General features: G+C 45.4%; 1 protein-coding gene across 1 annotated transcript in view; it reads right to left on the bottom strand.

Annotated features, from left to right (window-relative positions):
- Nucleotides 1-279: 279 nt before the first annotated feature.
- ZNF346 (zinc finger protein 346) overlaps nt 280-16679 on the bottom strand; it is a 365617-nt gene continuing 349217 nt past the window's right edge. Inside the window, exon 8 of the mRNA XM_044069298.1 lies at nt 280-1152. Coding sequence (XP_043925233.1) covers nt 1017-1152 — 136 coding nt within the window. The 3' untranslated portion in view covers nt 280-1016. The remainder of the gene's footprint in view (nt 1153-16679) is intronic.

The following is a 16679-nucleotide window of genomic DNA, read 5'->3' as shown; positions in this document are numbered from 1 at the left end:
AACATCACACTGATGGTAGAATTCTTGTTTTCTTAAACTTCTGCAGTGGTGCCTAAAAGCACAAGTATAACAAAAATGAACACACCTTCTCTGCAAAATACTATGTGCACAAATGTTCTACAATCACACCAAATCAAACAATGCCCATTACCCTCAGCCTGAATTGTTAAAGCATCACTCACAGTTCTGTGAAACAGGGAGACTAAAGACATGAATTTTAAACTCCTAAACCGTTAAAATATCCTAAGCAATTTTCAGAACAAAATGCACTTACTCAAATTTCCTCAAACACAATGCTTTAATGAAAGATACAAATACTCCACCCCCCAACCCCACAAGTTGCACACAGATGTGGACATTCCAGATGTCAAAACAGCCAAACCACTGATTCACAAAGTATACAGCATCTCTAGCAGATATTCAAGGTTTGGTCTTTAAACTATACCTCCCAGATGGCAGTGGTGGGCATTTCTTTTTATCATAACATCCACATGAGGACACAGTCAAGTGTTCCTTAAAATACTGTGCCGCAAAGGTGTCTAACTAGAAAAAAGATGCTACTGAACTAGCAACTTCAATTCTGCAATGAAGCACAATGAAACTTAACACTTCTTATCCCAAGCTGACAGGGTTTTACTATATTAAATGACTGATTAAAAACAAAGAACATCTTTAAAATAAAACTAAAATTAACCAAGCATATCTTTACAAAAAAGACACTTTCATACCTCTACAAATGGAATGAATCAGGGGTACAAGTTCAGACTGTGTTGCTGAAAACACCTGTTTACAATGCAGCACAAGTAAAAAGGTTTACTGTGAATAGGACTACTATAGTTCATCCAGCACATCAAAGCAGTCTGTAATAAGAAATGAGTACACATACTTCACTCATCCCAAAACAAAGTGGAGACAAACTGTAGACCATAATGACACATGAAAAATGCACATTTAGAATGCACTGAAATATTAATGAATGCAAAATTTTAAAAATTAAGTTCAGAATCCAGATAGCCTTATGGGCATTTTTTTCTTTTAATAATAATAAGAATCCTGGCTGTAAGCGCTATATCCCCACCGACTCTTTCTTCCTGCGTATACAGGTAACTGTTGCACGCATCTTTATATAAAGCTTTGCCAGCAGATTTGACACTGAAAAACAAGACGGGAGAGGGGGGAAAAGTTAATACACAGTAACTTTGCTACCCCCATCCCAAAAAGTAAAGTACAACTGCAAGATTACATTGACAGTAAAAGATGCTTGAATAGGATAAATTCATAGGGCAGAAGTTACTTACCGTAATGATAGATCCATGTTGTCTTCTGCCCATCTCAATTTTGAGAGTATAGCAGATCTGAAGGTGGCATCTTCAAATCTTCAGCCTTGGAACTCTGCCTCATATCAATAATGCACTGTTCCAAACAGCATCTCTTCAGATAGAGCGTCTCATTTCAAACCTACAGGAAAGATTAGTGTAAAATCTTACCATAACCATAGATCTCTCCCATGTTGCAGCATTCTCACATGTGGGATTCGCTGCTCGACTCCTTTACCAAAGTACAAGGTTGGTTGCAGTCTTGAATGTCACATGCTGGGCCATAAATGTGATGTCCACACGCAGAGACCTCAGAACTGACTGCCCAGTCAAACAATAGTCTAAACAAAGGAAGGGATGACATCCAGACAGGGAAAAGGTCCTCTAAGGGATAGGAGGTAATAAAATACTGCACATGGAAGAGGACATTATGAGTATGGTAAGATTTTACACAACTAATCTATGTCCTACTCTCATGTTGCAGTATTCTCACATGTGGAAGAGAAAGTACAGTTTGGTACCTACCATAAATGTAGATGTCCGATAGGTATGCATCTGCAGTCATGGGTTCACATCACATATGGGTTGTCCTGCCTCAGGCAGCCCTTCGGTCAGCCGGATTCCAAAGTCTGGGTCCGGCGTCGGCTGATGTCGCACTTTCCCCGACGTCAGAGCGTCTGGGGTATAAAAGCATCAGCCAACACCATCTTCCTCAGTTTTTCTTGCCCCAGATGCCAGGTGCCCTCTAAGGAAGGCTAAAATTTGGAGAGGCGCATTTAAAAATCCAAACATGCATAGTAATATAAAAACAAATACACCATAATAGATCCCCCCAGCTAGCTATAAGAGAAGTAAGCACCCAAGAAATACCCCAGAGGGGAAGGAGGGAGGGTAAACCTGACTGCAGATGCATACCTATCAGACATCTACATTTATGGTAGGTACAAAACTGTACTATGTCCTTCAAGGATGCATCTGCAGTCATCACATATGGGTAGAATACCATAGCCAATCTGGGGGTGGAGGAACTATGAAAAGGATGGTGTAGCTAAAATAGCCTGCAGGACTGCCGTAGCAAAGCCTGATCTGGAATATAAAGGTAAATTGTAATGCTTGGCAAATGTATGCACGGAGCTCCATGTAGCAGCTTCTAAAATGTCCTTGGTAGCCACCCCTCTAAGGAAGGCTGTGGAGGTGGCTGTGGCTCTCGTGGAATGAGGTCTAATGTTAGCTGGCACAGTTTTTCCATGAAAGGAGCAACAAAAACAAATGCAATTCCCTATCCATTTTGAAATTGTCTGTTTGGAAATTGCTTTTCCTTGTGCACCAGCAGCATATGCTACAAAGAGCTGGTCAGTCTTTCTGTAACTTTTAGTTCTGTCCAAGTAGTAGCGCAACTGCCTGTGTATGTCCAGGGTGTGCAGAAGTTTCTCCTCTTTGTTTTGTGGATTTGGAAAGAAGGTAAGCAAGTGAATAGCTTGGTTCAATGATACCCTGGATACCACCTTTGGCATAAATGTAGGATTGGTTCTCAATGAAACTGTCCTGATGAAAAATAAGAAATGGTTGCACTGCCATTAGGGCCTGTAACTCATACTCTTCTTGCTGAGGTTATGGCCAGAAGGAAAGCAGTCTTCCAAGACAGGAACTGTAGATCTGCAGATGCTGCTGGTTCAAAGGGAGGCAGTGTTAGTTTTTCCAACACGAAGTTAAGGTCCCAAGTAGGTAGAGGTGGTTTCCTTGGAGGATTGACGTTTTTTATTCCTCTTAGAAACTGTCTTAGGAGAGGATGAGAGAAGACAGGTGGATCAGTATTCTATTTGGCTGAAATTGCTGAAGCACGAATCTTAATGGAAGAGTAAGACAGGCCATTGTGGAACATTTCTGCCAAATATTCCAAGATATGTGCCATGTTCATCACGGTCGCATCTTGGCCCTTTGTTGTGTTCCAAATGTGAAATCTTCCATTTTGCCGAATATGCCTTTCTTGTGGCAGGCCGGCGAGCTTCCATAATGATATCCTTCACTCTCTGGGATAGCTTATCCTGAGGAGTCAAGGTATTTTCCAGGCTGTTAGTTGCAAGGTTTTCAGGTTGGAATGCAGAGTTTTGAAATTGTTCTGTGTCCGTAGAAGAGGCCATAGAGGAAGAGGCCATGGTTTCGTATGTGACATGGTCTTGAACAGTGGGTACACCAGTGCTGTCTTGGCCAGTCCGGAGCTATCAGAATCACTTTTGGCTGCTCTGTTCTGATCTTCAGTAAAACCTTGGTCATTAATGGGAGAGGTGGAAATGCATACACTGTTAGAGCTCTCCAGCTGAAAGAGAGGGCGTCCACTTTCCATGCTTGTGGGTGGTATGTCCTTGTACAGAATTTCTTCAGTCGATTGTGGGGGGGGAGGCGAATAGATCTATGTCCGGCCTTCCCCATGATTGTGTTATGAGTAGGAAGATGTCTGGTGCAGCATCCATTCGTGTGCATCCAAGATATTTCTGCTTAGGCTGTCCGCCAGTATATTGTCTTTCCCTGGCACAAACTGGGACTGCAGCTGTATATGGACTTTCAAGGAGAGTTCCCATAGATTCATTGCCAGTCTGCAAAAAGGGCAGGAATGTGTGCCTCCTTGCTTGTTTATGTACCACATTAACTGTGGTGTCTGTCCTTATTCGTACATGGCCTTGATGCAGAAAAGGTTTGAAGGCCTCGATTGCATGTATCACTGCCAGCATTTCCTTTTGGTTTATGTGCATGCGTAGCTCCCTTTTTGACCATAGTCCTTGGATACATCTGCCCTCCATGTGTGCTCCCCAACCTTGGTCTGAAGCATCCATAGTAATGGTTTGGCTGGCTCTTGGCTTGCTGAAGGGCAGCCCCCTATTCGACTGGCAGGCTTGAGCCCACCACAGAAATTCCTTTTGGAGGCATGGAATGAGTGGGATCAAAGTTTCTAAGCTGTGACTGTGCTGAGTCCATAAACTCCTTGGGTACCATTGTAGTTCTCATATGCAGCCTTGCTTGTGGAATCAGAATGCAAGATGCCATGTAACCCAGGGCCTGCAGGATTTTCCTTGCAGTCAGCTGAGTATGTCTTGTCAGATTCTTGAAGTAGTCCGGTAGTTCTGTTTTTCTTGTGAGAAAGGCCATTTGGGTGGTTGTGCCTAGATCCGCACCCAGAAAGGTTATTCTTTGGGATGGAACAAGTCTTGATTTGTGAATGTTGACTGTATATCCCAAGGCCTGTAGTAGGTGGATGGCATAATCCAAGTCCTTTAACAAAGTTTTTTGGCTGTCCGCTTGTATAAGGCAGTCGTCCAGATATGGATATATTTGAATCCCCTGAAGTCTGCAGTGTGCAATCACTGATGCCAGGCATTTCGTGAATACTCTGGGCGCAGTGGATAAGCCAAAGGGCAATGCTGAGAATTGATAATGCTCTGACCCTGCAAGAAATCTGAGGTGTCTTCTGCAACTTTGTCCGATAGGGACATGCAGGTATGCCTCCTTGAGGTCTAGAGTCACCAGCCAGGACCCCTTGCCCAACATGGGAAGGAGTTGCTGTAAAGTCAGCATTCTGAATTTTGGCACAATGAGATAAGTATTCAGTGCGGACAAGTCGAGAATAGGCCTCCATTGATTTTCTTTTCTTGGAACAAGGAATAGTCTGGAATAAAATCCTTGGCCTTGTTCTGAAAGAGGAACCTTTTCTATAGCCTTCATTTGTATTAAGCTGGAGATTTGTTTCAAAGCCTCTGCCCTTTGATTTGGTGGCAGGTCTGGCATGCCTTTTCTTTTTGGCAGTGTGTGGAAATGGAACCTGTATCCTTTGTCTATTTGCAGTGTCCATGTGTCCCTTGTAATGCTGTGCCAATTTTTTGAGAATAAAGAAAGCTTTCCGCCCAAAGGTGCTTCTAATTGAGCCCTGGTCGGCGGAGTCAAAGCAAAGTCATTGAGTCTGTCCTTGTGTAGCAGTTGTAGGTCCTGCACTACCTCTCTGGTTGGGAGGCTGCCATTGACTGCCTCTGTAGGAGCCTCTAGCTTCCCTCTACCTCTGGCCCGTCTGTTCCTGCCTCTCTGAAATCTTTCAGAGTCCGGAAAGGACCAATTCTTGGTAGGCCAATTTCTGCTGAATCTTGGTGGTTGGACTTGCAGAAAATCTTTGACTTGTTTGCACAGATTTTGCCTTCTCTTCAAATTTCTTTAAGACCTCTTGAGCCGTGGAACCAAATAATTTTTGCTTTTCCAGAGGAGCATCTAGAAGTTTAGCTTTAACATGGTCTGGCAGAGATTGTTCCTTCAGCCAAGCATGCCTACGTATGACTGCCCCTGTCATAGCTGACCTACATGAAGCTTCCAATGCATCATAACCACACTGCAAGAAATGGTTACTAACCTGCTGGGAGTTATGTACCAGATCCTGAAGGGATTTGCGATCAAGGGGTTCAGATGAAGACAGTTTCTTATGCAATTCATCTAACACTCTTGGTACTGTATCATATGAAATTGACAATTTAATGCCCTCATAGAAAGAGTTGCAGAAGTATACACTCTTTTTACCACATCTCTCAAACTCTGGACTCCCTTTCAGAGGGTAGAGGATTTCTAGCAGTGGCAGCTGCAACCCCTTTAGGGCCCTGGGAAATAGTTTCTGGATCTGCAGAGTGGGCCTTGTACAGGTGAAGATGCGAGTCCGGGACCCTGTAGTACCAATCAGGTTTGGCAGGAGCCGGAGGGAGAGAATCAGGAGCTGTACTACAGTCAGAGTACACATCAATGACATTTAAAACAGGAGGTATAGCTAAGGGTCTATGCTGAGGCAAATGTAAAAAGGTCCTTAATCTTTTCCTGGAATCAGAGAATTCCTGACCATGCCATTGAAAATGCTCTCTGTGTGCAGCGTCTCTCCAAAGGAAAACTCTTCAGGAGGGGAGGCAGAGGGAATAGATTCTTCAGCATCAGAATCCTCGTAGGCCGAATAAGCCTCCTCCTGGTGGTCTGAGAGAGCAGAGCCATCAGAGGCCTCATCTGACGAGTAGGGATCAGAGGGCTCAACCCTGGGCCTTGTCTGAAGGTGGTTGCGAGCCCCTGTCCGGGTGAGGTTGAGAGCCCCTAATTAAGGAGATAAGATCCTCTGCTAAACTTAGAATCTGTGAACCAGTGGAAGGTCCCTGAGGGGTAACCTTGGGAGGCAAAGCTTTTGAGAGTTTAGCAGCTTTAGCCCTAGAGAAAGCTTTAATAGACATGGATGCAGGAGGCCTGGCTGCACCACGTGCTGGAGTAGATTTGTCTAAAGGAATGGTGTCGGAAGGTTCCAGGACACCAGTTTCAGTAGGTAATTCAATAACAGACTCGGCCGGGGCCTCCGGGGCCAAGGTAGTCGGTTGCGCGGTTTTGGTAATCGGAGGTACCAAGGACTCTGTTTCAGCCGAGACAGACACTCACGGTAGGCCTGGCCGTGGTTTCAGCCGAAACGGCGGTCCGTGTGGGTCGGTCCTTGTCCTTCCGTTTAACTAAATGAGAAGTCGGGGTCTCAGACGGCATCTTGTAAGCAAAACTAGCCCCAAAGAATTCCTCTGCAAACTCAGACAGATGTCTAAGCGTTCGTCGGTCGAAGGAAGCACAGGCTGAACAGGCCGAGACGTCGTGGTCTGGGAAAAGACAGGGGAGGCAGTAAGAGTGGAAATCCTTATGAGGTATTTGTTTCCCACAAGTTAAGCAATTAACTATCTGACATCGGCTGAGGCAAGAGAGTCCCCAACGGGGTACTTAGCTTTTTGAAGTCTTCGGTAGCTGAATTACAGGAGCTGGCCGACCGGCACTTGCGAACTGCTTCTGCTTCGGGCACCACGCGGCAAGAAAGACTGAGGAAGATGGAGTCGGCTGATGCTTTTATACCCCAGATGCTCTGACGTCGGGGAAAGTGCGACATCAGCCGACGCCAGACCCAGACTTTGGAATCAGACCGACCGAAGGGCTGCCTGAGGCAGGACAACCCATATGTGATGACTGCAGATGCATCCTTGGACATCCACAGGTCATGTAGAGGAATGGGTGGAAGAGGTAGCAGTCTCCAGGAATCCATGGAGGATCACTCTTGCAAATCTTGCCCTGGCTCGTGCTTGGTGAAGGTTTGCAAAGGAGGCTAGTGGCTGTGTCCATGCCTTTGACAAATGCCCCTGAAGAAGCCACTGGTCTAGTGGAATGGACTTTGACTGTGTGCTAGCCCTTTCCCATGAAAGGAGTAACAGAAGGATATAGATTTACAGATTACATCCAGGAAGATTGTCTGGATACAGCTTTAACCAGGGCCCTGGGGTAAAATGATAGTGAGTTGGCTGGACTTTGCCCTTAGTCTTATCCAGGTAAAACCTTGGTTGCCTATGAACATTCAGAGAATGGAGCACTCATTCTATGACGAAAGGAAGAAGGTGGGTAAATTAATGGACTGGTTAAGGGACAGCTCGCTGACCACTCTGGGCAGGAAGGCGGGATTACTACAAAGAGAAAAGTACAGTTTTGTACCTGCCATAAATGTAGATGTAGTCTATACCCTGCTGCAGTCACACTTGGGTTATCCTGCCGTCAGGTGGCCCTGCAGTCGGCCAGAATTCCAAAGTCTTGGTCCGGCATCAGTTGCTGTCACTTCCCTGACGTCAGTGCGCCATGGGTATAAAAGAGGCATCTGACGCCATTTTCTTTAGTTTTTCTTGCCCCAGATGTCAGGTGTGTGCACCCCCCCCCCCAAGAGGGTCAGTAGATAGTACCAATAATAAAAGCTTAGCACAACAAAACATCCCTCCAGCTATAAGCAAATACACCAAAGGCTGTATCAAATTTTAAGGCATTGAAAGGTTTTCAGTTAGGTCAGAGGGGATGGAGGGAGGGTAACCTGGACTGCAGCAGGGTATACACTCTAACATCTACATTTATGGTAGGTAGATAACTGTACTATGCTCATCGTGTTACCCTGCTGCAGTCATCACACTTGGGTAGAATCCCAAAGCTAAGGATGGGAGGTGGAGTCAAACAGGGTTAGAGGAGGTTAGAAGGCCCTGCAAAACTGCAGTGGCGAAGCCAGCTCTAGTCTTACAGTAAAGTGGTGAGTGAGTGAGTGGTGAAGGTGTGTACTGAACTCCAATTTGCAGCTTCCAGAAAATCCTTGGTTGGCACCCCCCTGAGGAAGGCTGAAGATGTAACTTCTGCCCTGGTGGAGTGGGCCTTTATGCTAGCAGGAACTGGTTTTCCATGGTGGGTGTAGCTAAAACGTATGCAATGTCCTATTCATTTGGAAATGGTCTGTTTTGAGATAGCCTTTCCTTGTGATGCTGTAGCATAGGATACAAAAAGTTGATCAGATTTTCTGAAAGCCTTAGTTTTATCAAAGTAACGTAGTTTCCTGTGAATGTCCAAGGAATGCAGGAGTCTCTCCTTTGTTCTGTGGATTTGGAAAGAAGGTGGAGAAGTGGATGGTTTGATTTAGAGACGCACTGGATACCACCTTTGGCATAAAGGAGGGGTTAGTTCGTAGAGAGACTGTCTTGATGAAAAATGAGGAAAGGCTCTACTGCCATGAGTGCCTGTAGCTCAGACTTCTGGCTGAATTGCTAGCAGCAGGGCAGTCTTCCATGATATAAACTTTAAGTCAGCTGAGAAAGCTGGCTCAAAAGGTGGTAGCGTAAGTTCCTCCAGAACAAAATTTAGGTCCCAAGTTGGTGTTGGCGCTCTCCTGGGAGGCCTAATGTTTTTTGCTCCTCTGAGATACTGCCTTAGAAGTGGATGTGAAAAGGGATGATCCGTGTTGTAGAGAGCTGAAATAGCTGAGGTGTGGATTTTAATAGATGAAAAAGAAATTCCTTTGTGTAACATCTCAGTTAAATATTGTAGAATCTGAGGCATGTCCGGCTGAAGGGTATTTTGGCCTTTAGCTTGGTTCCAGGCGCAAAATCTTTTCCATTTGTCTGAGTAGGCTTTCCTGGTGCTGGGCCTCCAGAATGGCATCCATAACAGCTTGTGAAAGAGGGACTGGCTGGTTGCTTAGGTGATGTGACATGAAGCCAAATTTAAGGTTTTGAGCTGGCTGTGTAGAATCTGAATGCCTTGCTGTGAAAGAGTAGGAATTTGTGGTAGAATCCATGGTGGGCCCTGGGCCATGTTCCTTAGTAGTGGGTACCAGTGCTGGCGTGGCCAGTCCGGGGCAACGAGTATCATTCGAGGTCTCCATCATGACTTTCAGCAGCACCTTTGTGAGAAGGGGCAATGGAGGAAAGGCATATACTGTCAGCATTTTCCAACTGAATGAGTGCGTCCACTTTCGAAGCTTGGTGAAATGTCCTTGTGCAAAATTTTGAAAGCTGGTGGTTTTGGGGGTTGGCAAACAGGTCTATGTCTGAGCACCCCCATTTTTGAGTTATCATTGCAAATACTTGTGGATCTAGTTTCCACTCGTGGGGATCCATGATGTTTCTGCTTAGGTCGTCTGCCAATGTGTTCTTTTTTCCTGGCAGGAATTGAACTTGTAATTCAACTTGGTAAGCCAGTGCTGTGTTCCACAAGGTCATTGCTTGCCTGCAGGAGGGTAGCAGTGTGTACCCCCTTGTTTATGTACCACATTACTGTGGTGTTGTCGGTCCTTATTATAAGCTGTCCTGGATGTAAGCAGTCCCTGAAGGCTGTCTGAGCATTCTGTACAGCTAGCATTTCTTTAATTGATGTGCAGATTCCTTTGATCTGCAGTCCATATGCCTTGAACGCACTGTCCTGCCATGTGTGCCCCCCCAGGCATAGTCCGATGCATCTGTTGTCAGTTTGCCCGGCTGGGGGTAAGGTGAAAGGCTGACCCTTGTTGAGGTGACATGCCTGTGACCACCATAGAAACTCCTGTTGAAGGCAGGGAATGAGAGGTATTGTTTCCAAGCTGTGGCTGTGTTGAGTTCATATGCTTTTCAGGTACCATTGTAATATCCTCATATGCAGTTTTGCAAATGGTATTAATAGCATTCAAGATGCCATGAAGCCCAAGGCCTGCAGAATTTTTCTTGCAGGGAGTTAGGTCTGTTGCCATTTTGAAGTATTGAGTTAGTTGTACTTTGGAGTCAGATAAGCCATCTGGGCCCGTTGTATTCAAGCTGGCACCCAGGAATGTCATTTTGTGAGGGCACTAGTTTTGATTTCTTTTTGTTTACTGTGTACCCTAGGCAACTAAGAAGGTGTTTGATAAATGTCAGATGCTTTAAAAGAATGTCCTTGCTTTCTGCTTGGATGAGGCAGTCGTCCAGGTATGGGTATATTTGAATTCCTCTGTCTGCAGTATGCAATTACTGGTGCCAGGCATTTTGTGAAGACTCTGGGTGCAGTAGATAAGCCAAAGGGCAGTGCAGAGAATTGGTAATGGGTTGAACCTGCAATGAAACGGAGGTATCTTCTGCAATTTCGTCTGATAGGGACATGCAGGTATTCCTCCTTGAGGTCCAACGTTACTAGCCAAGCTTTCTTGCCCAACATGGGAAGAAACTGCTGTAGTGTTAGCATCTTGAATTTGGGTACTTGCAATAAAACTGAAAGGTGCAGAATGGGTCTCCAAGCATTGTCCTTTCTGGGGACTAGAAAGAGCCTTGAGTAAAATCCTTGGCCTTGCTCCTGTGCAGGTACCAGTTGAATGGCTCTCCTGTCCACAAGACCTGTAATTTGTGCCTCTGCCCATTGATTGTGGCAAGCTTGGCATTCCTTTTATCCTTGGCAAGGTGTGGAAATGGAATCTGTATCCTTGTGAGATAATGTCTAGGACCCATTTGTCCTTTGTGATGATGCACCAGTCTATAAAAAAATGCAAATTTTCCTCCCAAGGGAGCTGCCAAGAAATTTTTGCTTGGCAGCTTGAGGCTGAAGTCATTGTGTTTGTCTACTAGTAGTTTGGGACCTGTCTTCTCCTCCCTTCTGTGTTGCAGTGCCTTATTGTCGAGGTTTGTAAGGGATTTGTGCTTGTCCTCTGCCCCTTGGGCGTCTGTATTTATCCCTCTGTGGTCTGTCAGAAGCTGGAAAGGACCAATTTTTTGCCGGCCAATTTCTGCTGAAGCGTGAGGGTTGTACCTGTAAGAAATCTTTGACAGTCTGCATAGATTTTGCCTTATCCTCCATTTTTTAAAACCTTTTCTGCTTCAACCCCAAATAAGACATCCTGCTGTAAGGGTGCATCTAGTAACTTTGCTTTAATATGATCAGGCAGAGTTTGTTCCTTTAACCAAGCATGCCTATGTATAACAGACCCAGTAACAGCTGCTCTACAGGAAGCTTCCAAGGAATCAAATCCACATTGTAAAGTATGTTTGCCCACCTGTTCAGCTGCCTGCAACAGATCCTGCATTTCTTTGAATTCAAACTGCTGAGAGTGCGTGCTCATCTTTTGTTTTATTTGAGACATTAGGAATTGCTGTTATTTCAGCATGTGAAATTGACAATTTAGTGCTCTCATAGCTAGAGTAGCTGAGGTGTAAACCTTCTTTCCTCACCTGTTTAGTGCTCTGGAGTCCCTTTCAGAGAGTACAGGATTTTTAGCCATAGAAGCCTTAGCCCCTTTGGGACCCTGGGAGATGGTCTCTAGGTCAGCAACAGGGCTTTTGTAAAGGAATTTGTGCGAGTCAGGCAGTCTAATATCTATCTGGTTTGGCTGGAGCAGGAGGCAGAGAATCTGAATTTAGACTAGATTCTAAGTAAACATCATCCACAATGGCTAAAACTGGAAAGACAGCAAGTGGTCTGTGCTGGGGGAGTAAAAAAATTGGAGCCTTTTCCTAGAGTCGGAGTAGTCCTGACCTTCCCAGTGGAAATGTTCCCTCATGGTATGCAAGGTTTCCCCAAAGGAATAATCTTCAGGGGGAGAAGCTGAGGGAATGGAATCTTCAGCATCAGAATCTTCATAAGGGGGAAAGGAGTAATCCTGTTCCTCAGAGGAGCCTGAGGAAATAGACACTTGATCAGAGGAGGCATAATCCTCTTGTCTAGGCCTTTTGTCTGGGGGGGGGGGTGGATACCCCTGATTATAGAAATCAAATCTTCAGCCATTTTAAGCATCTGTTTTAGGCATGGGGCCTTGAACTGGAGACTGATGTGCAGTCTTGGTTTTAGAGTCTTAAGCTTAGCATAAGATTTTATGGTGAGAGTAGTCTGAAGACACCTTCTGTAAACCGAAGGTGTTTCCACAGCACTGGCTTCTGCAATGTTGTCGGTAGGGCCAAAAGAAAATGGCTGCTTCGGCCTAGAACTCTACTTGAGAATCCGAAGCGGTCTGGGGTTCCAATTGTGCGGTAGTCAGGGGCTGCGTAGGCACCTCACTGAAAACCGGAGAACCGGCTACCAACCCAGCCGAGGCCTCAGAGTCTGGCTTGGATCTAGGCTGCCTGTCTATCTCTGTTTTTTTATGCACGCCAGTAGTCGGTTGCTCCGACGGAATAGTGTAACTGACTTTGCACGACACTGCTTCGGTAGGAAATTTAAAGCGTCGCTTCGTAGTTCGCTTACTCATGCACAAGACAACCAGTGACGTTGTGGTCTGGGCCAAGGCAATGTATACAATAACAATAAAAGTCCTTAGGAGGTATTTGCTTCCCACACGAAATGCAATTGTTAACTTTCTGACATCGGACTGAGGCAAGAAAAGGTTCCCCAACAGGGTACTTAGCTTTGAAGACTTCGGACTGAAATTCGATTCGAAAATCTCAGGTGTCGGCCGACCAGCACTTGCAAACTGCTTCTGCGCGGCAAGAAAGACTGAAGAAAATCGCGTCTGATGCCTCATATACCCCTGGTACACTGACGTCAGGGAAGAAGCGATAGCAACCGACGCCAGACCAAGACTTTGGAATTCAGGTAGACTGTGGGACCGCCTGACAACAGGATAACCCAAGTGTGATGACTGCAGCAGGGTAACACGATGAACATCTCTATCCCTGTGAAAAACAGTGCAATGTGAAATAGCCATGAGTGCTTGCAGCTCAAACTCTTCAAGCTTGTGTAAGGGCTACTAGCAAGACTGTCTTCCAGGTGCACATCTTTAAGGTGGCCAAAGCTGCAGGCTCAAAGGGGGCAGTGGCAAGTTTTCCTAGTACAAAGTTAAGAACCCAAGGAGGACAGGTTTTCCTTCTGGTCTGATGTGGAGAACCCCTTTGAGAAAGTTTCTCCTCCAATCTGGATAAAAGGGATGGATCCATAGGTAAGCAAACTGAAATGACTGACGACTGACAAATGGACTTCACTGAAGGGTATGAAAGTTCTGATTTTAGTAGCTCACACAAATAGGCTAGAACTAGAGGTACATCTGTCTGGAAGGGGTCTAGTTACCTCTGAAGGCACCAGTGAATACACTCTAACATCTACATTTATGGTAGGTACACAACTGTACTATGTTCATAGTGTTTTCACTGTTGCAGTCATTACTTTTGGATAGAATCCCAAAGCTGAGGATGGGTGGCTGGGCTAAATAGGATTAGGAGAGGTTATGAGGCCCTGCAGAACTGCAGTGGCAAAGCCTGCTCTGGACTTAGAGAGGCAAGTGGTAGTGCTTTGTAAAAGTGTGCACTGAACTCCAAGTTGCAGCCTCTAAGATTTATTTGGTTGGTACTCCTCTGAGAAAGGCTGCTGAAGTGGCTGCTGCTCTGGTGGAATGACACCCAATGCCCTTAGGCACGGACTTGCCATGTTGAAAATAGCAGAAGCAGATGCAATGGCCTATCCATTTAGAAATGGTCTGTTTTGAGATGGCCTTTCCTTGCGATCCTGCAGCATGACACAAAGTTGCTCAGTCTTTCTGAAAGCTTTAGTTCTGTCCAAGTAGAAGCATAACTGCCTGTGTATGTCCAAAAACGCAGAATTCTCACCCTTGCTCTGGATTTGGGTAAAAGGTAGGCAAGTGAATGGCTTGGTTGAGGGCCACACTGGACACCACCTTAGGCATAAATGTAGGGTTTGTCCTCAGAGAAACCCTGTCTGGATGAAAAATGATGAAAGGTTCCACAGCCATGAGTGCTTGTAACTCACTCGCCTTGCAGAGGTTATGGCTAACAGCAGAGCTGTTTTCCAGGATAAGAATTTTATATCTGCTGTTGATGCTGGCTCGAAAGGAGGCAGTGTGAGTTTTTCACAAATATAAATTAAGGTCCCAGGCTGGAATTGGTGCTCTCCTTGGAGGCCTAATGTTTTTGGCCCCTCTGAGGTACTGCCTTAAAGTTTGCAGGCCATGTGCCCTGAACACATTTTCCTGCCATATGGGCAACCCAGGCATAATCTGATGAATCCGTTGTCAGTGTCTGGCTGTGGGTAAACTGAATGGCAGACCCTTGCTGTGGTGACCGGCTTCTGTCCATCGAAACTCCTGCTGTAGGCAGGGAAGGAGTGCAATTACTGTCGCCAAGCTGTGGCAATGCAGAGTCCAAACACTTTTCAGATACCAGTGTAGTTTCCTCATATGCAGTCTGGCATATGGAATTAGAATGCAGGATGCCATGAAACCCAGGGCTTGCAGGATTTTCCTTTGAGAAAAGTGGGGTTTTGTTGCCAATTTCTTGAACTAAGAAGTCAGTTGCTTTTGTCTGGCGTGAGATAAGCCATCTGGGCAGTTGTATTTAAGCTTGCACCCAGGATTCTCTCGAGAGGGTACTAGTTTTGATTTCTTTTCGTTTACTGTGTACCCTAGGCCAGTTAGTAACCTTTTTACAAATGTCAGATGCTTTAGAAGAATGTCTGTTCTCTGCTTGAATTAGGCAGTCGTCCAAGTAGGGATATATTTGAATTTCTCTGCAAAATGCAATTACTGGTGCCAGGCATTTTGTGAAGACCCTGGGCGTAGTAGATAAGCCAAAGGGCAGTTTAAAGAATTGGTAGTGCAATGAGCCAGCTATGAATCTGAAGCATCTTCTGCAACATTGGGACAGGCAGGTATGCCTCTTAGGTCCAAAGTTACAAGCCAAGCCTTCGTGCCCAGCATGGGCAGAAGCTGCTGCAGTCTCATTTTGAATTTTGGAACGTCCAGAAATGTGTTTAGAATACAGTCCAGTATTTGTCTCCAGGCTTTGTCCTTTCTGGGTACAAAGAAAAGTCTTGAGTAAAATCCTTGTCACTGCTCTTGCTGTGGGTACTGCATTGAGCCAGCTATGAATCTGAGCTATCTTCTGCAAGATTGCCTGGATTGGGACATGCAGGTATGCCTCTTGGGTCCAAAGTTACGAGCCAAGCCTTCTTGCCCAGCAAGGGCAGCAGCTGCTGTAGAGTCAACATCTTGAATTTTGGAACTTCCAGAAACTTTAGTATAGACAGGTCCACAGTATTGGTCTCCAGGTTCTGTCCTTCCTGGGTACTAGGAAAAGTCTGGAGTAAAATCCTTGCCCCTGTTCTTGTGGTACTTGCTGTAATTAGTTTTTGTGCCTCTGCCCATTGAATGGCAGATCTGGCATACCTTTTGACCTTGGTAGGGTGTGAAAATGGAACCTGTAGCCGTGGGACACTGTTCAGGACAAGTTTGTCTTGGGTAATCATTTGCCAATTTGATGAAAAAAGTGCTAGTCCCCCCCCCAAGGGGGCTGCCAAAAGAAAAGTGCTTGGATCTGGCAGAGGAAAGTCACTGGGACTGTTTCCTGTAAGGTTGTGATTTGTCTTCTCCCCTTTTGGAGGTAGGAGCAGCCCATTGTTTAGGCCTGTGAGCCTTGGGGCTGAGATCTGCCTCTGGGACGCCTGTATCTGCCTCTGTGGTCTGACACTGGAAAGGACCAACTTTTAGAAGGCCAGTTCCTGCTAAACCTGGGTGGCTGCACCTGTAAGAAATCCTTGACTGTCTGCATGGATTTTGCTTTATCCTCCATTTTTTTCAAAACCTCTTCTGCTTTAGTACCAAAGTATCATGCTGCAATGGTGCATCTAATAAATTTGCTTTAACTTGATCAAGCAGATTCTGTTCCTTTAACCAAGCATGCCTTCTAACAGAACCTGTGACAGCGGCCCTGCAAGAGGCCTCCAGTGAAAAAAACCACATTGCAAAGTATGCTTTCCCACTTGTCCAGCTGCATGCAATAAATCCTGCAATTCCTTGTTCTCTGAACATTCGGTGTTTAACAATTTCTGTTTAAGCAGTGACATTAAATATTGCTGATATTTGAGCATATGAAACTGGCAATTTAAAGCCCTTACAGCCAAGGTAGCAGAAGTATATACTTTTCCCCCCATCTGTCTAGAGCCCTAGAATCCCCATCAGAGGACACAGGGTTTTTTGCAGTGTCAGCTTTAACCCCTTTGGGACCCAGAGATATAGTTTCTGGGTCAGCAGCGGGGTTCTTGTATAGGAATTCATGAGAATCCAGAACCCTGTAGTATCTGCCTGGCTTA

The sequence above is a fragment of the Protopterus annectens genome, chromosome 4.part0, assembly GCF_019279795.1.
Source record: "Protopterus annectens isolate FY-2018-M chromosome 4.part0, PAN1.0, whole genome shotgun sequence".
In the NCBI taxonomy this organism is placed as follows: Eukaryota; Metazoa; Chordata; order Ceratodontiformes; family Protopteridae; genus Protopterus; species Protopterus annectens.
Note: the sequence above shows the minus strand (reverse complement) of the source record. Positions and strands in the feature narration are given on the sequence as shown.